Below are 26,992 nucleotides of genomic sequence, written 5' to 3' on the forward strand. Positions count from 1 at the left end.
TAAGGCAGGTGGGTTTCTGTGAGTGGGAAGCCAGCCTGGTCTACTTAGTTTCAGGTCAGACTGGGTTTTGTAATGTGACCCTTGCTCACTATAAAAAAGAATAATGAATGAAGAGAATGCATCAGAACGGAGAAGACTGAGGCTGAGGGCAGTTGAGTATCTGTTGCAGTATTTAAAGGAGGCGAGAGAAGTTAAAATCTGGCAATTAAGAAAGTCATACAGAGTCGTGTGGGAAGGACAGGGGCCATGAATCTAGGAAGAGTTGGAGGAGGAGGGTAAATATGGTCAGAATGTACAAAATTCTCAAAGAACAAATAATACTTTTTAAAAAAGAGCCTAAGTTTGGCCTCGGTGGTATCTGGGTAGTAGGCCATGTGTATACTCTAATGATCCATCCTCAAGTGCATGACTGAAGAAAAGTGAAATCAAGAAACTTTTGCAGGAGGTCTGGACTTGCTGGTGCACCCCTTTAGTCCCAGAACTCTGAAGGCAGAGGCAGACAGATCTATGTGAGTTTAAGAACAGCCTGAACAATAAAGCCAGTTTCAGGCCAGTCAGGGACACACAGTGAGATTCTGTCTCAAACAAAATGACCCTTTTGTAGAATAGAATTTGTAAGGCTTTGGTAATTAAATCAATTGAGGTAGAAGAACCATCTGAGCCTGCTCCAGCTTACTTTGTTGTGTAGAATTGCTGCTTTCCAGCTGTACACTTCGACTACAGACTGAGGCTAAGTTCCAAGGAAAAATGACTCCACAACATGTTCACACAAATCAACAACTGGTGTCTGCCTGCACATCAAGATGTATAAACTGATAAATCATTTGTTTTGTGTGAATAAACAATGTGCCCTGCCTGTGACTCTCTCAAACCAAAACAGAGACTATACGTGTGAACTTATCTGTTGCATCAGGTATAACCCCTCACCTGGGACTGTACAGAGTACCCCCATTTTGGCCCACCACTTGTTGTGAGCCTTGTCTAGAAACTGGCTGAAGTGAAAGACTGCTCTGAGACTCAATAATTGAGATGGCCGGACAGCAGGGCAGTGGTGGCACATGCCTTTAATCCCAGCACTCGGGAGGCAGAGACAGGCAGATTTCTGAGTTCGAGGCCAGCCTGGTCTACAGAGTGAGTTCCAGGACAGCCAGGGCTACACAGAGAAACCCTGTCTCGAAAAACCAAAAAAAAAAAAAAAAAAAAAAAATCCCAGCACTTGAGAGGCAGAGGCAGGTGGATTTCTAAGTTTGAGGCCAGCCTGGTCTACAGAGTAAGTTCCAGGACAGCCAGGGCTACACAGAAAAACCCGGTCTTGAAAAACAAACAAACAAAAATGGCCAGACACCTGGGCCTGTGCTGACAACTCCGAGCTAGAACAGCTCTTTGTGTCTAGTCAAACTTCCTTGTAGACCCTACAGGATTGAGATTGTATCAGTTCAACTTCAGGAGAGCTTCCCTGAACTCTGCAGCATCTGTAACTCTTGTGGCCATTCTGTAATATGATGTAAATACATCATTGTATAACAGTGTGACTTGCGATCTAAGAGTTAATACTATTCACTAATCCTGGCATTAGAGGACCTGTCATTGCTAGGATCTTGAACTCAAAATTATTTGTAAAGTTGCAGCCAATGAAACTGACATAGGTCTGAGAATATATTTGCATAAGAGGAATTCCAGGTGCTGTTGGATGTGACCTTAGAAGAGGAGAGAAAGTTTAACCTGGCTACTGGGCTACATGAACTTCTTCAGTAGGGAAAATGGAGAGTACGGGGCTACATGTGCTGGGACATGCAGGTCTGGGGGAGGGGAGAGCTATCCTATTCCTGCTGATCTCAAGAAGAGATTTCTGGGGTTTGGACATGCCTTGACCCCATTCTTGCTCCTGGCCCCACAGGAAGAAGGATCCTCAATTGAAGAGTTGCCTCCATTGGATTACCTCCATTAGATTGGCCTGTGGTGTATCTGTATTTTGTTGATTGATGATTGATGTAGGCGGTCCCAGTCCACTGTGGGCGGTTCCATTCCTAGGTAGGAGAGCTAATTTATGTAGGAGGTTCCAGTCCACTGTGGGCAGTTCCATTCCTAGGTAGGCGGGCTAATTAATATAGGAGGCCCCAGTCCACTGTGGGCAGTTCCATTCCTAGGTAGGAGGGCCTGAGCTGTATAAAAAAGGTCAGTGAGCCTGGCAGTAACCTGCTAAGAAGTGTTCCTTGATGGTTTCCGTTCAAGTTCTTGCCTTGGGTTTCTACTTTAGCTTCTCTAGATAATACACTGTAAAGTATAAGATGAACTAAACCCATCTCAAATTGTCTTTGGTCATGATGTTTATAACATCGACAGAAAGCCAACTAATATACATTATAAAGAATTTGGCTAGCCTGGTCCACAGAGCAAGTTCCAGGACAGCCAGGGCTATACAGAGAAACTCAGTCTCAAAAAACAAACATAAAAGAATTTAGCACTATAATTATATTTTATATATCCAATAAGTATATGTCATCAAAGATAGCAGGATCTAGTCTTTGGTAAATTTGAGACAAGAAACTTGATGTGTATATATTATACAAAACTATCTTCTAAGTCGAACTGCCATCTTCAGGAATTCAGGTGTGCCCATGTCCAAAAGATGATCACAGCTGAGCTTGTTGACAGCTAACATTTCCTCCTAGAGGGAGGGATGGGAGCACTGTAGGACCCTCACCTGAGTATCCAGGCACTCCTTGAAACCAGTTGTATACAATTCTGCCTAAATTGTATGTGGCCTTAGGAAGGAGCTCCAGTACACAGGCTGGGAAAGACTAGGAAGGATACTCCATCTGGCCAGCCACAGGCAAGCTTTCATCCATGCTGAGTGCAGACCTAGGGTCACCAAGGCTTCTAATCGCAATTCTTCATGCATGCTTCGTAAGTAACCCTAATAAAGCCACTGTTCCCCAGGGTAGACTTTGGTGGAATCAATCTTTGTTTTGTCATTAGATCCTTAAAGGGAGGGGAGAAGACATGGTTTAGACTTCCTGTACCCCAGGATGAGAATTGAGAATTCTATAGGTGTGTGTGTGTGTGTTCGTTCGTGTTCCTGTGTGTTCAGAAAGTTCAGAAACAGTTTTGAGTTTACCTTAATAAAAGAGAAAATGAGCTACACAAATTGATAAGGTAAAAGAGAGGGTCTAGGGATGTAGCTCAGTCGCTAGAGAGCTTTTCTAGTGTCCATGAAACCCTGAGTTCCATCCCTAGCACTGCATAACCCCTGTGTGGCACACACCTGTAATCACAGTCCTAGGGAAGTAGAGGACCAGAAATCTAGGTCCATCCGCAACTATGTAGCTAGTTTAAGACCAGCCTGGGATATGACACATGAAACATTGTCTTAAAATTAATTTTAAGACTTTAATCCCAGCACTTGCAAGGAAAAGTCAGAAGGAATCTTTGTGAGTTCAAGGCCAGCCTGGTCTAGAGAGTGAGTTTCAGGAAGTCCAGGGCTACACAGAGAAACCCAGTCTCAAAAAACCAAAATAATGATGATGATGACGATGGTGGTGGTGATGATGACGATGGAAATTGCTTTTGAGTACCTTGGCTCAAGCAAGCTCTAAGGAGAGGAGTGTGGAGGAATGCAGTGAATTACAAGCATTCATGTGGGAAGTGGAAACAGGTAAATCCTCAGAAGTAAGCCCAGTGCAGATGGGAAATTACTGAAAGGGACAGATGTAGAAATGGATGCTTTAGGCCCTAAGTTTAGGGGATGAGTGCCCTAGAAGGAGGGAATTCTTAAAATGGCAAGATAGCTTACAATCAGGAGAAACTGTCTTGAAAACTGTCTTAAGAACTTTTCTTTTGTAGTACAATCAATAAGGAACTATAAAGAACATTGAAAATTCTATATAAAATATTGATATTTTAGATGTTCCTCACTTCTTAGTATATGTATCCTCGGGTCCTCCCCATTAGAATGGTTATCCAGAAATGCTTCTCTGGTTGTGGTTATTATAGAAGTAGAGTCTTTGTTTTTGTCAGACAGGGTCTCACTATGTAGCTCTGGAAGTCCTGGAACTCACTATGTACACCAAGCTGACTTTGAACTCACGGAGATCTCAGAGATCCACCTGCCTCTGCCTCTCAAGTTCTGGCATTAACGTCATGCGCCATTACACCTGGTTAGAATTAGGTTTTGGAAGAAATGGAGAAAGTGGGTTTGTTGGAGACAGGGTATTGACACCCCTGCTATGAACTGCATTGCAAAAAATTGCTTTCCCGATTCCTTTGAGTGATGTTCGGATGTGGCATGTGTAAAGGCTCATGCTGCTGTTCCATGGAGGGAAAAGGAAGGGGCATGCTAACAGATGCTGCAGCACTAGGCGCTTGAGGTTCGAAGTGTTTGCTCCACCGACCTGCCTAGTAGCCATTTCCAAGGCTAACACTTGTGTTCAGGACTGCTTTGAGCTATGGGACTGTGAAATTAATGAGTTTGAAATGGGAATTCCTCCAGTTATTGATAGAGTTTGGGTTTTTTGTTGTTGGTGGTGGTTCCTTTAGTTTAGTTGTTTTGTTTTGTTTTGTTTTGCTGTTTTTGAAGGATTCTGTTTGTTGAAGTGTGGACAACGGCTATGGAAAAGGTCCTGGTGCAGAATAACACACCCACTGGTGAGGGTGGGAGCCCTGTTCACTGACTGGGCCTCATTCATGCTAATTTAGAACCAGGACACAAAAAAGTGCACACAGATAGACACCTTATAGTTTTGCCCATAGATCAGGTGTGCCTAGAATCCCCATGATGTAACGATTCCTAAGACCCAATAAAGTCTACAGGAAACACAAAGCATGTCGTGCCAATATTATGTGGGTTTTGCTTGAAAGTCAGGCTGACATTTCCTCAGAGAACACTTGAGTTGTAGCCAGGCCGGGGACATGACCTGACCATGCACACTCCAGGGCACTGACAGAGCTAACTTTTCATTCCTGGAAGCAGTAGGTGCAGGTTTCTTCAGGGAACAAGCCTGTGTGAGCCTGAGGAAGGGAGAAAGCCAAAGACATCAGCCTGTGCTTCTCACCTGTTACTGAAGCAGGGCTGTAGATGGCTAGCAGGGCTTATTTGCAATAGAAATGAGCCTAACTGTAATTCCACTCAGTCTAAAGTGTTGTCTTTTGAGACAGGGTTTCTCTGTGTAGCCTTGGCTGCCCTGGAACTATGTAGACCAGGCTGGCTTGGAACTTACAGAGATCTACCTGCCTCTGCCTCCCAGGTGCTGGGTAGGATTAAAGGCATGCACCACCATGCCCAGCTAAATTTATTATTTTTATATCATAAAATTTCTTACCAATTACTCTGTCCAAATTCCAGATACAATCAATGTAGTTATTCAACTTAAGAAACCATGTTTGTCTGGTATGGCTATTTTTATACACTATTTTAGCTTAGTGGTTGTCTAAATACACATTCTTTGGGCAGCTCATTTTAAAATCCTGCTTCATATGAATTGAGTCCCTTGATTTTTAGTTGCAAGTTCTACCCACTTCTCAAAAAACATGGCCCAGAGGTGTTAGTACACGCTTGTAGCCCCAGCACTTGGGGCTGAGGCAGGAAGATGGTAGGTTTGAGCCACTTTGGGCTACATACATACATATATACATCTCAGGAAAAAATCCCCAATGATAAAAATGATTTTTTAATTTAAGAAAATGTTTTCATTGTTACCAGTTTTCTGTCAAATTTCCATTTTTTTCATGAAATTTTAAATTTTCCATTGTTTAATGGGGTAACCTGAAGATAACATAAAAATTCTTGCAATGTAATTTTTCAGCTCAGGAAAAATGGTTTTCTTTTGAGAAGTTAGATGTTTTCATATAAGCTTCATCTTTAATTCCTTCTTCCAATGTTTGTTTGAGATTCTCCGCCCCCAACCAGGGGAAAGGCCAACATTTCCAGTACTCATTATATCATGAATTTCAGCAATGTGACATTTTTTCTTTTGTCCCAAACTTCATTTTTTATATAACTCATACATCATACAATCCGTCTTTGCACAGTTGTAGGCTTAAATTTTTCGAAACCTACTTTTTAATAAAGGTTCTTTTTTTTTCTTTTTCTTTTTGGTTTTTCGAGACAGGGTTTCTCTGTATAGCCCTGGCTGTCCTGGAACTCACTATGTAGACCAGGCTGGCCTCGAACTCAGAAATCCGCCTGCCTCTGCCTCCCAAGTGCTGGGATTAAAGGTGTGCGCCACCACCGCCTTAATAAAGGTTCTTACATGCTTCAACCTCCCTTCTAGCTCACCTACCAAAGGTAGGGAGGAAGATGGTTATCAGCACGAGGGGATGTGGACCTGTTTAGAGGCAGTTCTTTGGGGCCATTCTAGTCTTCATTGTCAGCAGTCCAGTCCAGTAGCAGAACACCAACAAGGAATCAGCAACATCAGCTTGATCCAGAAGAATCCACGTGCCTCCACTGATCAGCGTTAGTCTGAGGAAGTGGCAAGAAGCCACGGGAGTATCACAAGAAGTTCTTTTGTGTGCATTTCTCTCTGTGAGGTCAGACAAGTGAAGAAAGCAAGGCGAACAAATGCCAGAGCTTCATCAGAGAAGCGCAACGAAGACCAGAGTTGTTCATTGTTAGATTATGTGCAAACATCACATGTCCTCTCAAGCTTCAGCTCCAGCAAAACATCACATGCCCTTTCACAAGACAGCTTCCAGAAAAACATCTTATGATACAACTTAGTCTCCAAAGAACCAGACATTTCCACTTGTCACACTGTACACAGTCAGTATACTTAGTATACTTTCTAGTATACTCGAGTTTAGCAGCCACTATTACTACCTAGTTCTAGAACCTTTGTCACACCCCAAGGGAACATTTGTGTCCATTAGTAGTCACTCTATCAGGGCAGTGTGTTGGTGCATGACTTTAATCCTGGCACTAAGGAGACAGAAGCAGACAGATCTCTGAGTTTAAGGCCAGCCTGGTCTATCAAGTGAGTTCCAGGACAGCCAGGACTACACAGAAAAACTGTGTCAGGGGATAAAAAAAAAACCACTCCAATTCCTTCCTAAAGTAGCCTTCTAGTTCCAGGCAGGCATAGATATGCACTTCCTGTCCCTAGAGATTTGCCAGTTTCAGGCATTTCTCCTGAAGGACATTATACAATATTTAGCCTTATGCAACTGATACATTCTTTCTTCATGTTTGTCAAATTTATCTCATAGCATATAACAGCACTTTTTTTTTTTTGCTGGTTATATGGGTTTCCTACATGTATTTATCGATTCACCAGTTGACAGACATTGAGTTATATTTTTTTAAGATTTATTTATTATATATATTAGCATACTGTAGCTATCTTCAGACACACCAGAAAAGGGCATCAGATCCCATGACAGATGATTATGAGCCACCATATGATGCTGGGAATGAACTCAGGACCTCTGGAAGAGCAGTTAGTGCTCTTAACCACTGAGCCATCTCTCCAGCCCTGAGTTATTTCTAATTTAAAAATTATTACATTTATTTATAATTGTTTTTGTGTGGAGGTGCATGTGTGTTAGAGTGAGAAAACATTGTTTTTTTCCTTCCATCCTGCAGGTTTTGGGGATTAATCTCACATCATTAGGTTTGGTGACAAGCCCTTTTACAAAATTAAGTAATTTCTACTTTTTGTTTGTTATGATGTTCGGGGTTTTAGAGGGACATGTGTTTTGGGTTTTTTTTTTTTTTTTTTTTTTTTTTTTTTTTGGTCGTGTACCTAGTGAAGTTGAGATTATACATGGGACTATATTAGCCCACTAGGAAACTGCTAAGGTAGGAGCTGGAGAGATGGTTCCCAGGTTGTGAGCACTTGCTGCTCTTCCAGAGGATCGTGGTTTTGTTACCAGTGCCAGCATGGCTGCTTGCAAATACCTGTAATTCCAGTCCCCGAGGACCTGCTGCCTTCTTCTGGCCTCTGGGAGCATTACATGTATGTGATCCACATACTCTTGCAGGCAAAGCACTCATGCACATAAAAATAAATATTGAAAAAAAGAAAATGACAAAGTAGCCGTGCTGCTCTGTGTTCCATCAACGGTGTAGGATTATGTTCTATATCTCCATGGGCATTTGCCATAGCTGCCCTGGGCACAGCCTTCTTAAGGGAACGTGCCTGCGTCTCACTGACCTGTTTCATCGATGGCTGATGTTGTTCATGTGTTTTCTTTACTTGCTTAGTGGTTATTTGTATCTTTGGGGAGCGTCTATTGACAAGTTTCCCAGGTTGTAATTGGGTTATTTCATCTTATTTAATTATAAGAATTCCGTATATAACCCATGTTACTAGAGTGTGCATGATCCTTGTGTGCATTTGGGTTTGGTTTTGGTTTTTTGTTTTTTGAGACAGGGTTTCTCTGTGTAGCCATGGCTATCCTGGAATGTGCTCTTTAGACCAGGCTGGCCTCTAACTCAGAGTTCTGCCTGCCTCTGGCTCCTGAGTGCTGGAACTAAAGGTGTGTACCACAACCCCTGGCTGTCTTTGTGTTTAAAATTATGTTTGTTTTGTGTTCATTGGGGTATGTGCACAGCATCTGTGTGGAAGTCAAAGGACAATTTGCAGAAGTCAGTTCTTTCTACCATGTGGGTCCCAAGGCCCAAACTCAGGTCATCAGACTTGGTAGCTGGTGCCCTAACCTGCTGAGTCCCCTCACCAGCCCAAGTCTTTGGGGTTGTTTGGTGGTTTGTTTGGTGGTTTGTTTGATACAGAATCTCACTAGGTAGCCCAGACTAGTCTTGAACTAATGTTCCTCCTGCCTCACATTCCAAATACATTGCAGGAACACTGCCACCACACTAGGTTTATATAGTTTTTTCCCAGACCTAAAGCTTACAGATATTCTACCCTATTTGTGGGTTGCCTTTTAATTTTCATGATGGAATCTTTTGAATGACACAAATTTAAATTTTAAATGAGAATAAAAGTTCTCATGTTCTAAGTTACAGAACAGGACTGGGAAGGTAAAGAGGAAAAGGGAGGCAGGTGTGGCCCAGTTGGTAAAGCACTGGGTTGCAAGCATGCTGACGCTAGTTCAATCCCCAGGCCCCAGGTAAAACACACAAGATGCACACTTGTGATCTAAGCAGGTACAAAGTGGAGAGGTGCACTGGATACATGAGTACATCTCAGCATAGCGGAGTGGTTGCTTTACTCAGGAGCTCCAAGATGGTAGACAGTGACTGAGGCCATTCTCTTGCCTCAGCATGCCTGTGCACACACATGCATGTAAGCAGTCATAAAATACATTCATGGAAAGGACTAAAATGTGTACCATGCATCTTTATACATAGAAACCACTTAAAAGTTGGCAGTTATTACTACTATGGTGCTTTCAGGCTGCATATTGTGGCTTGTGTGTAATTTGAGTTCTCTGGAGACAGAGGCAGAAGGATCCTTACAAATTTAAGGCCATCCTAGGCTACATAGCAAGTTCAGGCTAGGCAGGAGTGCAGTGAGATCCTATTTCAAAACAAGAACAAAAATACCAACATCAACAAATCAGCATATATTCTTGTCAGAAGTTTAGTGAAATCTTGTTATGTAGACTGATGTGGAACATGTTGTGTCCATCATAGTCACTGAGGGTACATGCACCTGAACTGTGGCATGCACAAGCTCCCAGGTTCAGTCCTAGAACCACTTAGGCAAATACACACAAATTAGCAGCAGGGCTTAAAAACAGAGAAAAAACTGAATATGATTGATTTCATTGGGTTTGAGATAGCCTTGTAGCAAAGAAAGCAAAGTTATGTTTCCAAAGAGACTCCAAGGAAAAAGTGCATGTGCACACACATACATACACATGCACACAGGCATATGTACACAGACACATGTAACACAAGCACATGTGCACACAGACATGCACACACAGACATGCCCATGCACACACACAGGCACATGCACACACACAGGCACATGCACACACACAAGCACATGCACACACTGACATCCACATATGCAGACACAGGGATATGCACACGCAGTGATATGCACACACAGACATACACATCCACACAGGCATATGTACGCAGACACATGTAACACAGGCACATGCACACACACACAAGCACATGCATACATATGCACTTACACAGCCACACAGACATGTACATGCATGCACAGACCCATACACACATGGGAATATGCACACAGACAGGCACATGCACACACAGACACATGCATAAACAGGCACATGCACACCGATACATACACACAGTTATACAGACATACATGCATACACACAGACACACATCTAAGCATATACAGGCACATACACATAATCATGCATATACATGCATACTTGCACACGTACACAGACACATGCACACAGACACAAATGTATGTACACAGATACACATGTATGTGCACACATACACACACAGGAAAGTGGCATAGATACTTTAGGAATGTGCCAAAGGGAAAGGTTCTCTGAGGCTGATGTCAGTAGGCTGTTCTCTGAACAATCTAACTTTTGTCTTGAGGAACAAAGAAGCCTTTTGTCCAAGAGCATTTTCTTATTACTTGGTGGCGGTCACACCCTTGGGAGGTAGATATCATTAGGGACCTCCCTCCAAATGCTCCCAAGACTCTTTGCTACTGGTTTGTGATGCAGTTGCCTCCCAGTACTTGGATTACCTGTTAAGACAGTTACTAAAATCTCCCACTAACCAGCATCTGGCCTTCCATTCTACACTGCACCCTCTCTCTGATATAAGCTCCCACCATGCAAGTGATTGCTAAAGTATTCCAGAGCTGGGACATAGCTTAGTGCTCACCCTTGCGCTGACATTTGCCAGGCTCTGGGCTCAGTCCCCAGCACTTAGACACATAAGGGAGATGTTGCAGAACACGTGAAAGTATAGTTAAAGCAATGAGCGCTTTCGCTTTCCTCTTCCCCAGGCTCTGTCAGGATCCCCCCACAGGCTGTCCACAAGCCATTCTAGACACCACTGCCCTGTCCAGACTGTGTTCCTTGGTCCTCAGACCATTGCCCACTGTGTTATAAGCTCCTGGAAGGCTGTGTCTAGACTTCATCTTTGTGTCTCCCATAACAAGTTGCTTTATACAAAATTGATTATACTTAAGTGTTCTCAGTAGATGGTGTAATATATATAACAAACATTAATGACCTCTTCTTAATTTTCTCTACTACTAAAACTTGAATATGCCGTCATCCTTATCAGTCTGTTCCCAAACAGGGACAAGTTTTAACAGACCTCTGTTTTACCTCATTTCTTTATCTTCCTTTTTTTTCCTGTTCAATTTCTCTTTTGCAAGTTTATTTTTTTATTAAGACAATATTCTTTGCCGTTTATCGCTCCTGCCTATTTATTTATTTGCATCTCAATTGCTTCCCCCCTCTGGATCCTCCCCTCACAAAGTCCTTCCCCTTCACCTCTGAGAGGGTAGCCCCCCCTGAGTATGCCCCCAGCCTGGCTGATCAAGTCTGCAGGATTTGATGCATCCTCTCTCACTGAGGCAGGACGAGGCCCCTCATCTTGGGGGCCTCAGTCCAGCCTGTGTACACTCTTTGTCACAACTTGGCTTCTTCTGTCACCTGCTTCTTCTATTTTTGGCTTTGTCCTTGGCCCTTCAGCCTCCTGCCCTTAAGGTACAGGGCAGGATTAGATGGGGTGGAGCCCGGCTGAGGTAGGGGTGGAGCTACCTGTTCAGAGCCTGACTGAGAAGGGCCTAAGCTTGGAGGGTCGCTGGAACTGAAGTCTTTATGGCCCTCCCACTGGAGACCAGCCGCCTGGAAGGCAGATGGGAGCCTGTAAGGTCAAAAACTGACTCTCGCCCATTTCTGCTCCCTTCGTCCTCTCTGTTCCATGTTTTACTCACAGTGGCTGTCTCCTTATTAATAACTTTCCCCCTCTTTGTCATTTCCCTCTTTTCTGTCTTGTTAACTTTCTGTTAGTCAGCCACATTTGGTATTCTCTTCCTTGTCAGCTCTTCTGTTGTCTGTCCTCAGACGCTAGCCTTTTTGCTCTGTTTACCGTCTGTTCCTGGAGTTTTCTCAACTTTGCTTTCTCCTTCAGTCTGTTCTGCTCACTGCTCTGATTCTTTTAACATTTGAGTGTTTTATAAGGACTAAGGTTAAGGGCAGCATAGGCCCTGCCGTCCTCCTACAGGCCTCTTCAGACTCCACTCCCTGAAGGTCTCTACTGAAGAGATGGTTAATAAACACCAAAAGGGAAATTAGGTTGAACATTAAATGTAAGAGACTAACATCTCTCTCTCTCTCTCTCTCTCTCCCCCTCTCTCTCCCTCTCCCTCTCCCTCTCCCTCTCCCCTCTGTCTCTCTCTCTCCCTCTCCCCTCTGTCTCTCCCCTCTGTCTCTCCCTCTCCCTTCTGTCTCTCCCCTCTGTCTCTCTCAGCTTTTTCCTGCAATACAGTGGATCCAGTTTGCTGTGGCTACTCTGAGGTATGTTGTTTTAACTCTCATGTCATGACTGTTGAAATCTCATGATTAGACTGGAGAGCTGTTCAGCTTTCCACACAGCTGAAGATTGCATCTTACTTTTTAGTTAGAAATTATTTCCTATGTTGATAGTTCCTGACTCTTAAACTCGGGGGCCTGGGAAGATGTCTTAGTGGATAAAGTGCTTGCTTCCTGAGCATGAGAGCCCAAGTTGGGATCCCCAGCAGTCACACGACAAGCCAGGTGTGTTGTTACCAACCTGTTAGCTCAGCTTTGGGAAGCAGAGATAGGGGGTGGGGGTAGCCAATCCATAAATCTGAGAGCTTCAGGTTCATGTCTCAAAAACTCACGTGGAGCCTGATGGAGGCTGACAGCGGCGGCCTCCCTCTTCTGACTGCTTACCATACCTGCACCAGTAAAAGGTAAAAGCAAGAACAAGAACCAGAGGGAGGGAAGGAGAGCAGTCATCTGAAGTGAGCACTCGCTCAGGCAGCGTGCATCAGGCACTTGCCTTAACACTCTCAACACTGTGTGGTGAATGCTGAAAGACACATGGTGGTTCACATCTAATCTCAGCACTTGGGGACTGAGTCAGGGGACCACTGAGTTTGAGGCCAGCCTGGTCTGCACAGCAGGTTCCAGGCCATCCAAGGCTACATCCTGAGGGAATTGGAATGGTAGTGAGAAGATGGGCATGGCCCTAAACAAGATGGCATGCAAATCTACAAAGCACTCTAAAGTAAAAAAAAAAAAAAAAGTGTGCTATATTTTATAGCAACTATGTCAGTAAACAGTAAAAGTCAGAGTCTTACCACTGCTGTGATGTAATGGCGGTGATGTGTGTCTCTCAGTGTTATAGGTTCCAGCTCCCTTATCACCTACATCGTGTTCCAGAACCCACAGACGTCTGCAGAGGTGAGCCATCTCTTTCTGTTGAGTTTGAACTGTTGTGACTTAGCCTTCAAAGTAAGTGCCAGGAAAGCACAAGCCCTCATTATTATAGATGGGATTGTTTTCCCCTGTCCATGGCAGGACTGCAGCTATAACCCTCAGCTACTAGAGATTAGCTGTTAAGTGTAGGTCGCTTGGGTGCTGTGAACTGTTTAGGATAAGGAAGCTGCTGTCTGAAATCTGAGGCCAGAACTGGTGCTAAGTGTGCTAAGGCCCTCCTAAGGCCCTCCTCCAGGTGAGGAGAGAGAGAGAGAGAGAGAGAGAGAGAGAGAGAGAGAGAGAGAGAGAGAGAGAGAGAGAGAAACACTATTTGTTTTGAGACAAGGTATCTCTATATTTCTCTATATTATCAGTTCTCAAACTGTGGCTTATGACTCCTTTGGGGGATCCATGACACTTTCATAGGGTCATCAAAGACCATCTGCAAATCAAATATTTAGATTACTATTCATAAAAGGTAGCAAAATTAGTTAGGAAGTGGCAACAAAATAATTTTATGGTTGGGAGTCACCACAACATGAGGAACTATATTAAAGGGTGTCTGCATTAGGAAGGTTCAGAACCACTGGTCTTACATAATCCTGGCTATCCTGGAATTCACTCTATAGAACAGGCTGGCTTCAAACTCACTGAGATCCTCCTGCTTCTGTCTCCAGAGTGCTGGGACTAAAGGTGTGCTCACCATGCCTAGCTTAGGTGAGCTTTCTGATCTTGACCTTGGGGAGAATCACTGGAGTGGTCAAGAGGCATTTGAACACTTGGCTCCTTGAAATACACTTGTTTGCTCTCCTGTCCCCTTAAGCAATTACAGTTCCAGTAAAATAAATCCTTGCTAAAAATAGTCACACCAAAATGTTCAAGTTAAATCTTCCTGTTGGGCATATTGAGACTTCAACACACACACACACACACACACACACAAAGTGCTGGCAGGACAGGGAACAATTATTGCTGTAGCCAGGCAAAATGGCACAAAATTAGCCACAGTGTGTTTGAATGTGTAAGCGGAGCGCTTCTGATTTGGCCCATTACACATATTAGGAAACCGAAGCCCAAGTTATGTAGCGGGCAGAGCCAGGCTTTTTAGAATACCAATTCTCTCTGAGTTAAACAAATGTAGTATTTATTGTAGACAGGTATATTTTTGTATATTTATTACAGACAGGAAACCCTAATATTTCTTTGTCAGTGTTGTTATGAATCCCAGGTAGTCTTGCTGTATTCTGAGTAGCTTCCAATTCTTGGTCTTCCTGCCTCTGTCTGCTGAGTACTGGAATCACCAGCTTGTCCTGCCACACTGGTTAATACATTTCAGATTTCAAATCAGCTTGTTAAATTCCACAGGGGAAATCTGTAGAGAATAAAATGTATGCAATTTGTAGTCCATTTAGAGAGAACCGCCATTTTATAATATTTTACATTTACATTACCACTTCATATTTCTTAGATTTTCTCTGAGGTGTCTCCATAAACATTTTATATTAAATAGAATAATCAGAAAAGATGTCAGCTGGTACACATCTTTAATCCCTGAACTCAGGAGGCAAAGGCATGTGTAGGCCAGCCTAGTCTATGTAGCAAGTTTCAGGCCAACCGGGGCTACAAAGTGAGACCCTATCTCAAAAAACAGCTAACTAACAAGTAATAAAATAGAGTGAGTAAAGGCTATTGGAAATGGGAGGCACAAAGATACTAAAGCAGTTGGGGGCTCAGGGATGGTTTGGTGAGCAAGACTGCATGTCTGCAGGTCAGAGGCCCCGAGTTCAGATCCCAGTGCTCAGGTAGAAGGTGGGTCGTGGCCATGTGCATGCCTGTACCACAGGACTGTGGTATCTGGAAACAAGAGCATCATGGGAGTTGTTGACATCAGCCTACTGTGGACTCAATGAGGGACCCTGTCTTGATAAGTGAAGTAGAGACTGGAACAGCAGGGTTCCTCCTCAGGCATCCGCACCCATGCATAGGAACACACTTCCTCCAGTATGAGTACATGTGCAGACATGCCATCCTCACACAGATACATATAAAACAAAGACACTATGAAGACTTCATCAGGGTCGTCAGAAGGCAATATATATATATATATATATATATATATATATATATATGTCCATATGATATATATGTGTGTGTACCAATATGATATATATGTATATACCAATATAATATATATGTACCAATATGATATGTATATGCCAATATAATATGTATGTGCCAATGTTATATGTACATGCCAATATGATATATATAATGTGCCAATATGATATATGTATATATCAACTACATCTGTAAACATACAGCTCATGACATCATTGACCTGTAGCTCTTACATTATACCTTATCCGTAAAGCTCTCATCTGTCTGCTCTATCTTCGGCCCTATGACTGAGGAAGGAGTGTCCTGTGGGTGAGAACCCTCTTGGTGCAGGACACAGATCCCTTCCTGTCTGGAGTCTTTCTTTACATTCTCCATAGTCAAGCAATGGCAGAGGCCCTGGCAGAGTGACACCCGGTTTTTATATTCAAAGCATAAAAGTATGTTCTCCTAGGTACATCATTAAACTAAATTAAGATTTTGGGGCTTTTGACAGATAAAGCCACTCTTGTATCTGAGCTTCTCTGACTTGCTCCTGGGAATCTGCTGGCTCATAAAGGCACTTGTATATGGAACTGCAGTAACCCACAAGGACAGCATCTGTTATAACCTGCAGACTACTGGAGAGGTAAGCCCCCCTGACTCAGCCAACACTTTACCATTCAGATCTAAGTGTAGTTCAGATCAGAGAATGGAAACGCAGACCCATTGTTTATTGTTATACTTTGATACAATAGTTTTTTAAAATCATTTTTAATTTTAAAAATAGCTACTGCAAAGGGCATGGTGGCTCATACCTTTAATCCCAGCACTCAGGAGGCAGAGGCAGGAGGATTGCTGTGAGTTAAAGACCGGCCTGGTCTATCTAGTGAGTTCTAGAACATTGAGGGCTCCATAGAAAATCCTTGTCTCCAAAATAAGATGATCAAAAGAAAAAAAAACAACAACAAAAAAAGAAGGAAGGAAGGAAAGAAGGAAGGAAGGAAGAGAAAAGAAAAGAAAAACTACTGCTGGGCCTGAGAGATGACTCAGTGGGTAAAAGCACCTGCCACCAAGACAGGACTTTTGTTCAAAACCCAGGATCCATGTGATGGAGATAAAAAACTGATTCCCACAAGTTTTCCGCTGACACCCCACACACATGCCCCGTGTGCGTGCATATGCTCTGCATACAGTGAACAAATAAATAGAAATCAAAAATGGCTACTGCCACGAACATGGTGTGTGCCTGTCATCTAAGCAGTCAGGAGATGCACACAAGAGGCTCTGAAGTTCCAGACCCATTTGGGCTACACAGAAAAGCCATATCTTGCTGAGGTGATGGCATGTGCCTGTAATTGCAGCACCCAGGAAGCAGAGGTAGGAGGATCTCTGAGTTCGAGGCCAGCCTGGTCTACAAAGTGAGTTCTAGGACAGCCAGGGCTACACAGAGAAACCCTGTCTCAAAATAAAAGAAAAAAAAGGAAGATAAAAGGAAAAAAAAAAAAAAAAAAACCTTTTCTCAAAAAAATAAGTCCAAAAAGGCAACACAAAACATTATTTTAATATAATTTTTGAAAATTCAAGAAGCTATACAACAGAAACTGCCCACATATAGTCATATAAAATTATGTATTACAACACTTTACAGCATTTTTCTTAGTATATAAAATTATATATTACAATACTTTACAGTATTTTTCTTAGTATATGTTTTATAAAATAACAGATTAATGTTTTAGAGTTGTTTTATTTTGTTTTTCAAGACAGGGTTCTCTGTGTAGCCCTGTCTGTCCTGACCTCACTCTGTCAAGACCATGCTGAGCTTGAACTCAGAGAACCACCTGCCTCTGCCTCCCAAGGGCTGAGACTAAAGGCATGTGCCACCACTGCCTGCCTGGTGTTTTTCTTTTCTTTTCTCTTTTCTTTCTTTCTCTCTCTTTTGAGGTATGGACCCTCTCTTTTTCTTTTAAAATTTCTTTATTATTTTTATCTCATGTATATGGATTTTCTGTTTGCTATTGGTATGTATGTGCACCATGTGTATGCCTGGTACCCATGACAGCCAGAAGGTGTTTGATCCCCTGGAGCTAGAGTTAGATGGTTGTAAGCCACACTGTAGGTTTAGGACCTGAATGCTGGTCCTCTGTCTCTCCAGCCCTTCAGTTAAGCATTGTTTGTTTGTTTGTTTGTTTGTTTGAAACAGGGTTTCCCTATGTAGTCCTGGCTGTCCTGGAACATTCCACTCCTCCTTTCTCTCTCTTACCAGGCTGGACTCGAACTCAGAGTCATTTAAATATTGTTAACAATCACTGGATCCTTTGATTTAAGATGACTGGTGCCTTCAAGGTCTTTCCACATTGGCGTTGAAACCAGGAGTCCCTGTGTACACATGCTAGCCTAGCTGCTGTTGAAACAGGCTGTGAGTCAGAACATTACAGTCTGTTCTCTGCTGAGTGCACAGCAGCACCCAAGGCTCTTCACATGAGTGTAGGGATTCCTGGCTAAGCTCTCATACTTACAGTGCTGGTCCACTTCCTTCTCATCAGGCTTGAATAGGGTGTGTCTTTTCTTTAAACAAAGTTTTATATGTATAGTTATGCAGGACATGGTGGCTGCGGGAATGTGAACGGAAGACAGCTTGGTCACTTCATGGCAGGGAGATGCAGCGCTGGCAAGCACCAGCCTCTCTCCCTCTCCCTGCTCCTCCCATCCCTGCCCATTGTCTCAGTCATTGTTCTATGATTTTAGAGTTAAAGTTAGCCTACACATGTCTCTTTCTGCTTTGTAGATGAGGGGCTATAATCCAGAGAGGCTAATTGACCCAGCCAAGGTCATACATCCGTGCTGTGAGGCTGAGACTCAGACTCCTCAACTCTTTCCACTACCCCAAAATATTTTCAAAAGCAACATTCTGGAAGAGAAAGGTACCAATTTTTCACGAGTAACGCTCATTGAACTTAAACTCCTTGAGAGACAGGGCCATTGTTGAGGGACACAGCAGAGGAGGATGCATGTTTTACATAGGGGCTGTAGTTTCAGGCAAGCAGACCCTTCTCCTTTCCATAGGTTCCCAAACACCCCGTGACAGGGACACAAAGCATAGACAGCATCTCCTCAGGCTCCTCTCCCAGGTGTCAGCCCAGCCTTGGGACACTGAACCTGCCGCACTGCCAAGCAGTTCCAAGACTCAGGCTGTCCAAGGGCCTGCTACTCCAAAGGGAGAACTCACACCATCCATTTTCTCACCACAGGAAAGTCTGCAGCGCTGTGCAGCCAGAGTCTCTCCTGCTTCTGGGTCTCTAGCACGCTACGCTGAGGATGTACAAGTTTCAATTTTTTTTTTTTGTTTTGTTTTTTCGAGACAGGGTTTCTCTGTGTAGCCCTGGCTATCCTGGAACTCACTCTGTAGACCAGGCTGGCCTCCAACTCAGAAATCTGCCTGCTTCTGCCTCCCAAGTGCTGGGATTAAAGTCGTGCGCCACCACCGCCCTGCGCAAGTTTCAATTTCCAAAGAAATGAGCTCAGAGCCTCTCTCAGCCTAAGCTACCAGCACACTTGTCTTCCCTGAGCTCCAACTTGGTCCCCACCCTCCTCCTACAGTACATAAAAGTCCAGTGCAGGAGGAGAGGGAGGAGAGGGGCCCAGGTGGGGTACCACAAACTTGCTGTCAACTCTGTGTGGGGCAGGTCCTTGGGGTGGGGTTATGGTTACTGGTGGACCAGTTCTTGTCTGGTCCTGCACCCTGCAGCTGCTTGGCCTGTTCTTCATCTTGGCTTTGGCCATGTTGCAGTTTTGGGAGTTGGGTACTTTGCCCTTTCTGGAGTCTTTCCACAAGGACCTCAGAGCCTCTAAGTCTTAGGCTTCCATGTTTGGTTGTTAGCACCTCAGTTCCCTCTGGAAGAATACTTACTTACTTTCTCCTGTGTGTCATCCTCTGCATGGTCTGGGCCTGGCCACTGCCTTGCACTCAGTCTGAGTGGATAGCTACATTTACATCTGTCATTCTGCCACTTGTTCATTATTATGTCAAATCTCATTTTTGTTATTTTTTTGTTTGATTGTTTTGTTTCTTTGAAACAAGGTTTCTCTGTGTAGCCCTGGCTGTCCTGGAACTCACTTTGTAGCCTAGACTGGCCTCACAGAGATCCACTTGCCTCTGCCTCTTGAGTGCTGGGATTAAGAGTATGACCCTCCCCCCACCCCGTCCCCGTCACACACACACACTGAGTTTCCTTACTAGCTCATACTTTCAACCTTAAAAAAAATTAGTGGTAGGGCCATAGTTAATAGTTCACATTTGAGCTTGCCAGAGTACAAACTCAAGTATCATGACATGAGTTCAACATGAGCTTCTGTCTCCTGCCTTGATGCTGTTGTGTCATGTTGGTCCCCAGCCTCCCTCAGAATGTGCATTCATTCCACTTGTAAGAAATGGCTTGTCTAGGACAGCTGTGTGACATGCCGAGGAGCTCAGTGGTTTCTAGGCTTCATAATTTTACAGACAAATACAAATAAATTCCCTGGGAGGTGATATAATGCCCCCAACTTTGTGTTGTGGTGATTAAAAAGCTGTGTGTGTTAACACATGCTTTTAATCTCAGCACTGAGGAGGCAGAGGCAGGTGGATTTCTATGACTGACCTCAAGGACAGCCTGGTCTGCAGAGCAAGTTTCAGGACAGTCCAGGCTATTACACAGACAGAAAAAAATCAAAATAAATATTACTTATGTCTGTAAAATAAATATTACTTGAGGAAAAAGAAACTTGGTAAAATATGATCTCAAAGATAGGTTCTTGGTGCCGGGAAGATGACTCAGTGGATGAGAGAACTCATCCTTACAGGGACCTGGTTCCATTCTCAGTACACACTGTGGTGCCCAACCTGTGAGTCCAGTTCCAAGGTTTCTGGCTTCTCAGGGACCAAGCACAAGTATGGTGGACACAGACTGAAGGCAAAACACACATACACGTACAAAAACCCTCTAAATAGTAAATTTAGCATCATACATTATTATCATCACATTATCACATTATCACATTATCATTAGTGTGGGTACTTTCTGTGTTCTCTTAGACCAGCTTCAGTACCAGCCTGGGGACGGTGCTCTTGGGATAGGCTGCTTAAGCTTCAGGAAGCATCAGGATCTTCCTTGATATTTTTCCTTCTCTGCCAGATGGATAGATGGACATGGGGTAGAAATTAGGTTGGTTCCCCTTTTGTTTGTGTAGTTCAGTCATGTGACCACTGTGCCCAAACCTGACTGTGATAATGGGAGTTGTTCACGGAGCCCCTAGCTGTAGAGACAGGCTTGGTCCAGCTTGAGTGCCTGGGTCCACTTAACTGAGCTGGACCCCAGGAAGTCAACATTGACTCAGACCCAGTCCTCTGTATCAGATCTTACTAGGAAGCCGAGTGCTCAGAGAACCCAGCTATCAGAAGTAATTCTTGCTTTGATTAATAGGATATTTGGGGGTTTCTAAGGGTTATTTTTTTGTCAACTCAGCCAATCAGTGAACGGGTCTTCTGGTGCCAGAGTCAAGTGTGAGTGAAGCCTCCTCTCCTCCATGGTCTGAGGTGCTGTGGAGTCCTCTTTAGACAGCTGTTTGCTTGTTTTAAATTGTCCCCTAGGGCAAGCCTAGGCTCAGAAACAGATTCTGTGTCTTTTCCTAAAAACTGCAAGCACTGCAGTGCTCTGCTCAGGCTTCTGTTTGACAGGAACAGCTGCTGTGTAGAAACAAGGGCAGGGGACAATGACAGTATCACAAATTGGTGTTCTGAAGTGTTGGGTTTCTATTTCTTAAAAGAACTAATGAGCTAATGTAGAGATGTCAGTGTGGGGTACAAATGGCATGATGGTTGTGGCTAAACAGTTAAAGTTTAGACTTTGCAACCACATAGTCCTGACTAAAATTCCATCCTTTCAGACTGGATGTTATGGTACATGATACTTGGGAGACAGAGTCAGGCAGATCTCTGACTTCAAGGCCAGCTTGCTCTACTTAGTAGGTTCCAGGACAGCCAGAGTTATATACACAGACCTTGTCTCAAAAAACAAAACAACATAAAGAAAATATCCAATTAAAAAAAAACCACAGCAATGCTGGGTGGTAGGTAGTGGCAAACACCTTTAATCTCAGCACTCAGGAGGTAGAGGCAGGTGGATCTCTGAGTTTGAGGTCAGCCTGTTTTACTGAATGAGTTCTAGGACAGGCAGAGCTAGCTACACATAGAAATCTGGTCTTGGAAAAAAAAAACAGACAAACACCAAAAATAAAAACAAAACAAATTCCATCTTTTATACTTATTAGCTGTGTACTCTTTTTTTCTTGTAAAGTTAAATTGTTACTGAAAGGATTTCACAGGTGTGATTCCTTCACCTTCGCCAAGGCTGCAGAAATTAAAGATTCCACAAGGCTCAACAGAGCTGATTCTTAGTCTGGTGATCAGCCTGCTTAGCAAGAACAGAGACCAGCTAAGTGTTCTGAGCCACTCTGCCTCAGTCAGACCTCCCTTGCAAACAGAGCACCAGCTGGAGAGCCTCAGAGAAGCTCTGTGTTCCCTGCAGGCTGTATTGATCATCTGTGCTGTGTTTCTCAAAACTCCGTCAGCTACTCACAGTTCAACAGGTTGGCTGCTAGCAAACTAGCGCAGAGAAAACCTACAGCAGTCGGTTTGTTTTCGTTTTCTCTTTTAATACATTTATGTAAAACAGCAAATGAGAAGCTACATTCTAAAAGCCTTAGAGAACAGGGCATTGGTGGCACATGCCTTTAATCCCAGCACTCGGGAATCAGAGGCAGGTGGATTTCTGAGTTTGAGGCCAGCCTGGTCTACAGAATGAGTTCTGGGGCAGCTGAGGATACACAGGAAAAAACATGTCTCAAAAAATAAAATAAAGTAAAATAAACCTCGGTAGTGACAAGTAGCTGTGTACTCTTTAAACAATCTAAAATATCCAAGTCATGGTTTTCTCACGTAAAACAGAAACAAGGCTATATTCTCAGGGTAATGGTGAAGACCAAACCAGGAAAAATTGAAGAGTGCTTTCCCACAGTTAATGTGAACTATTATATTTTTGGAACTTAAAAAAAGTTCCTTGCAGGTTTGATGTTTGCTTCACTTGCTTAATGGTCTATTGCGTTCCTCACGCCTGTCAAGGGGAGCATGCTCCCATGTGCAGTATCCCATTAGGTTTCGTGATCTTTGCGGTTACTCTGTCCTCAGTGCCTGCCTGACCTCTCAGGCTCACCCCTCCTCATGCCAAGCCTTAAGTTTTACGTGGTAGTGTGCAGGTCTCTGCACTCCACGGGGCCGTAGAGTGCTGGTCCTTGAGAGTCAAGAAGGGAGTCAGATTTAGCAAGACTCGGTGGCCAGAGTTGGCTCAGACTTCCAGCGTCTGACCCTGGCCGGCTTACTTTAATTATTTAATTTAATTTAATTTATTTATTTAAGCACTGCACAACTCTGAGAAAGAGTTTCCAGGTGATAATTTACTCGGTCCTGAGTATGCAGCAAAGCTTTGACATATTTAAAAGATGAGTTCTTTGACTCAGAAATAATACTCAAGACAGATAAGGGTCTAGAGAGAATGGCTGGAGTCAGGAGTGGCCTTGGCCACACAGATAACATCATAGAAGTTACCCAGGCCATACAAGTGACATCTCCCATAAGGATGTGTTTTATTGACCAAGAAACATCACTCAGGATGAAGTTGTAAGGAGGCTGACAGTAGATCTTCTCTGTTGAGGAGACAAGCCTGTGTAGTGAGCATTCCTGGTTTCTCCTCTGTTGGTGAGGGGTTAGTAATATTATCATTGTGTGTGTGTGAGAGGAGTCCTCCAATTATTTAAACATAAAAGCAGTACAAAAAACCTTTTCAACATTGAAAGCATATGACAAATATTGAGGTTTTGACATAATTGACAAAAAGGTGAGAGTAAGTAAATACTTAATTGGAGACTTTTCTGTAAGAACCTTGATATGTTTTACTAAGAATTAATTTTACATGCATTCATCTTATAAATAAGCTGTCAAGAATATCAAGATTTGTTTATTTGACAGGATCCCATAGCCTCTCTGATGTGGAGCTTACTGTGACACCCAAGCTAGCCTCAAACAAGTGGCAATCCTCCTGCCTCAACTTCCAAACACTAGAATTACAGGTGTGTGTCACCACATGAGACTTCATTGAGTACCAAGATTGTGAGCCAGGGCTGCTGGTTCATGCCTGTAACGAGCGTTTTGGAAGTAGAGACAGGAGGAGTTCCAGGTTGTGCTTACCTGCTGCATTGTGAGCTCAAGGCCTGCCTAGGAGACAAGAGACTCTGCCTCAAAAACAGAACCTACAAAACACAGAGAAAATCAAGACTGAAATTTGACATTTGGATATACTTTACCAAGTATGGGAAGATGTGGGTAGGCGGCTCACTTCTCCTGGCCTTAGTTTAAGTTGTTAATTTAATAGTAGAAGAAAAGTATCTTCTGGTGCTTGATGGGCCTTTTAAAGGCTCTTTTAAAATCTTTACTTTTGAGCTGCAGAAATGGTTCAGTGGTTTAGAGCTCTGGCTGCTCTTCCAAAGGACCTGGGTTCAATTCCCAGCCCTCACATGGCAGCTCACATCTGTTTGTAACTCCAGTTCCAAGGGATCTGACACCCTCACAGACATGCATGGAGCAATCTACCAATGCACATTAAATAAATAAATAAATCTTGTTTAAAAAGAGAGAAAGCTTTACTTCTCTTATAAAATCTGGACAAGATGTTAGCATGCACTCTGCTGAAAGGCCTAAAGTTCAAATGCAATCATTGCGAAAGGCTCTCCTGCCTTCCTTTCTCCTTTCGTAATTAAATAGGTATTTGCCTGATGGGATTCAGAAGAATAAAGGTGATGGGTTTGATGGGTCTGACTCTTGTAAAAGACAAAGCAGGGCAGTAGACATGATGATTCTCTTTGGTACTGACTATAACAATCCACACTTCTGACACCGTCTTTCAGGCTAATCACAGATTTTTAGGTATGAGAATTTAAAGGAAGTTTTGGTGTCTGTCTGATTCAGGAATCTGTTTCGTGATATTCTGGCTCCCTCTGCTGTCCCTGAGTAAAATTATCTATTGGGTTTTGTTGTTGTTGCTGCTGCTGCTGCTGCTGCTTTAATATAGGACTCACACTAACACAGGTTAGAACAGAACTCAGTATGTATCCCAAGCAGGTTTCTTTGCACTCAAACCAGTCCTTCAGCCTCAGCTTCTCAAGTGCTGTGATCACAGACCTAAGCTACCTTACTGCCGTCCTGTGTTTTCCTTCCCCTCCCTTCATCTTCCCTTTTGAAGACGTATGTCCATGAGTGAGTGTGCATGTATGTGATGTGTCAGTGCAAGTATGTGTGTACCTGGGATTTGAAATCAGGTCCTCTGCTTGCAGATCAACCGCCCTTACCCACTGAGTCATCTTCTGACTCTCCTGGAATTTTTAGGTCAGGTTTCATTCATGTAGCCCAACTGGCCTGGAATATGTACTATATAGCCATGCAGGAGAAACCTGAAGTAATAAAATTGATGCTGTACAGGATTCACTAAAAACTCGCTTAGGAATATTAAGTCACGCAAAGTAGAGTCTGGCCAAGGCAGCCCTGCCTGCACCATGCCTGGAGATGAGTATACAACCCTGGCTTGTTAGAGAAAACTGAATCACACCAACTCAAACTGAAATTCAGGGTTGCTGAGAAAGCCTGTTAATGTTTGTTTACAAAGGTGGACCTCTGATTAGGTACCAATTCCAAAACAAAAGGAGATAACCCTGATTTACAACCAGCCATTAGGCCCCTCCCTGTATCAAAGAATTTATCTCCAATAGACAGCTCAAGGGGTCAGCTCAGGGTCACTGCTGTCAGTAAGTCCCAGGGATGACCCTGGGTAATGACTGTTTGCTAAGTACACAGTGCTGGTGTCCTTAAGTCACTCTGGCACCTAATCTCACGTCTGCCTAAGAGGCCAGTCTTACAGTCTGCCATCTTTGTTTAAGCTGTTCAAAGTGTAACCTGAGGCCAGGACCTGGAAGAGATTTGAAGATAGCAGTTTAGGTAGAATTGTAAGCCTCAGGCTTGTATAAGCCGGTAGTTTCTGGTAGTTTCCTGTCTAAAGCTGCTCCTCTTTTCTGCATTAGTCAAAACCAGTCATGTGCTGTTACTGAAGGGCTTTTTCTTTATCAACCTCTAAGTGTGTTTAGGGATTTCTCTCTGGGGAGGTGTATTAATTATGTAATGGCCTAGGATAACCTTGAACTCACGACCATCCTGTCTCTGCTTCCCAAGTGCACATGTTGATAGTGCGTGCATGCGCACTGTTATATTAAGTTAACCTAATATAACCTATTATATTAAGCTTATTAACTTTCTTTGGGGGGTACATTTTTACCTTTACTTCTATGGGTTTGAAACACCAAAATGACCTCACTCTCCTGTAGTTTATAGCCCCATGTTCATCCCTTCCTTTGGTTGTCATCAACTCACCTTTTCCTCTGCAGTGTAGATCCCAAAAACGTACACCTCCCTAATCAATTTAGACACTGTGATTCTCCTCAGACCCTGTGCAGATCATCCCATCACTCTCCAGCATGCACTGGCAGTCAGATGCTTTGCTTCCCATCACCCTGGCAACTGCTATTTCAGTCCACACTCCGGCCCTGTAGGCACTATCCTTAGTAATGGACCTTCTGTGTTGTTTCAGTTCCTTTTTCTATATGGGTAAAACACTGTTTCCCAGAGTTACTTAGGCTAATTATGTCTGTCCGTCTGTCTCTCAGTGTGTCCTCACACGGATACATGCATGTGTACACGCATGCACTCATACACGTGTGTGTGAAGGCCAGAGGAAGATCTCGGCTGTCCTCGTCTATACCTCATGCCTTATGCCTTGAGTCAGGGCCTCTCAGTTTCTTTGCAGGTAGTCGTTTTGACTAGACTCACTGCACAGTGAGATCCTGGGATTCACCTGTCTCTGTTCTCTAATGGGAGGACAACTTACAAGAATCAACTCTCCCACTTTATAAGTCCAAATCTCAGCTCTGAGCCAGGGTTGCAATAACTGCCTTTCCCTGCTGAGTCATCTTTCTAGTACCTGATTTTTTTAGAAATATCTTTTAAAATCACTGCTGGGCAGGGCGGTGGTGGTGCACACCTTTAATCACAGCACTTGGGAGGCAGAGGCAGGCAGATTTCTGAGTTCGAGGCCAGCCTGGTCTACAGAGTGAGTTCCAGGACAGCCAGGGCTCTACAGAGAAACCCTGTCTTGAAAACCAAAAAAGAAAAAAAAATTAAAAAATAAAATCAAATCACTGTTGGGAATAGTTGGGGATATAACGTTTGACAAGAGTTCTTGCTTTGCATGGATGAAGCCCTGAGTTCAGCCCTAGTACTCCATAAACTTGGAGTGGTGCATAAGCATGGGAGGTGAGGCAGGAGGATCTGTGTGAAATCAAGAGGCTAGCCTGGTCTACAGAGTCAGCTCTAGGACAGCCTCTGAAG

General features: G+C 43.5%; 1 protein-coding gene across 6 annotated transcripts in view; it reads left to right on the forward strand.

The window, feature by feature from the left end:
- Positions 1 to 26,992, forward strand: part of Tmem116 (transmembrane protein 116) — an 80,256-nt gene that overhangs the window by 2,405 nt on the left and 50,859 nt on the right. For 3 of the 6 annotated variants that reach the window (XM_076922700.1, XM_076922701.1, XM_076922704.1), the window contains 3 exons: positions 12,398 to 12,444; positions 13,293 to 13,356; positions 15,983 to 16,114. In XM_076922700.1, the coding sequence (XP_076778815.1) occupies positions 12,398 to 12,444; positions 13,293 to 13,356; positions 15,983 to 16,114 (243 nt within the window). Of the gene's footprint in view, positions 1 to 11,652; positions 11,794 to 12,397; positions 12,445 to 13,292; positions 13,357 to 15,982; positions 16,115 to 26,992 lie in introns of those variants that run through there. The other 3 variants (XM_076922703.1, XM_076922702.1, XM_076922699.1) reach the window with 2 other exon arrangements.

This window comes from Arvicanthis niloticus, chromosome 24 (genome assembly GCF_011762505.2).
Source record: "Arvicanthis niloticus isolate mArvNil1 chromosome 24, mArvNil1.pat.X, whole genome shotgun sequence".
NCBI lineage: Eukaryota > Metazoa > Chordata > Mammalia > Rodentia > Muridae > Arvicanthis > Arvicanthis niloticus.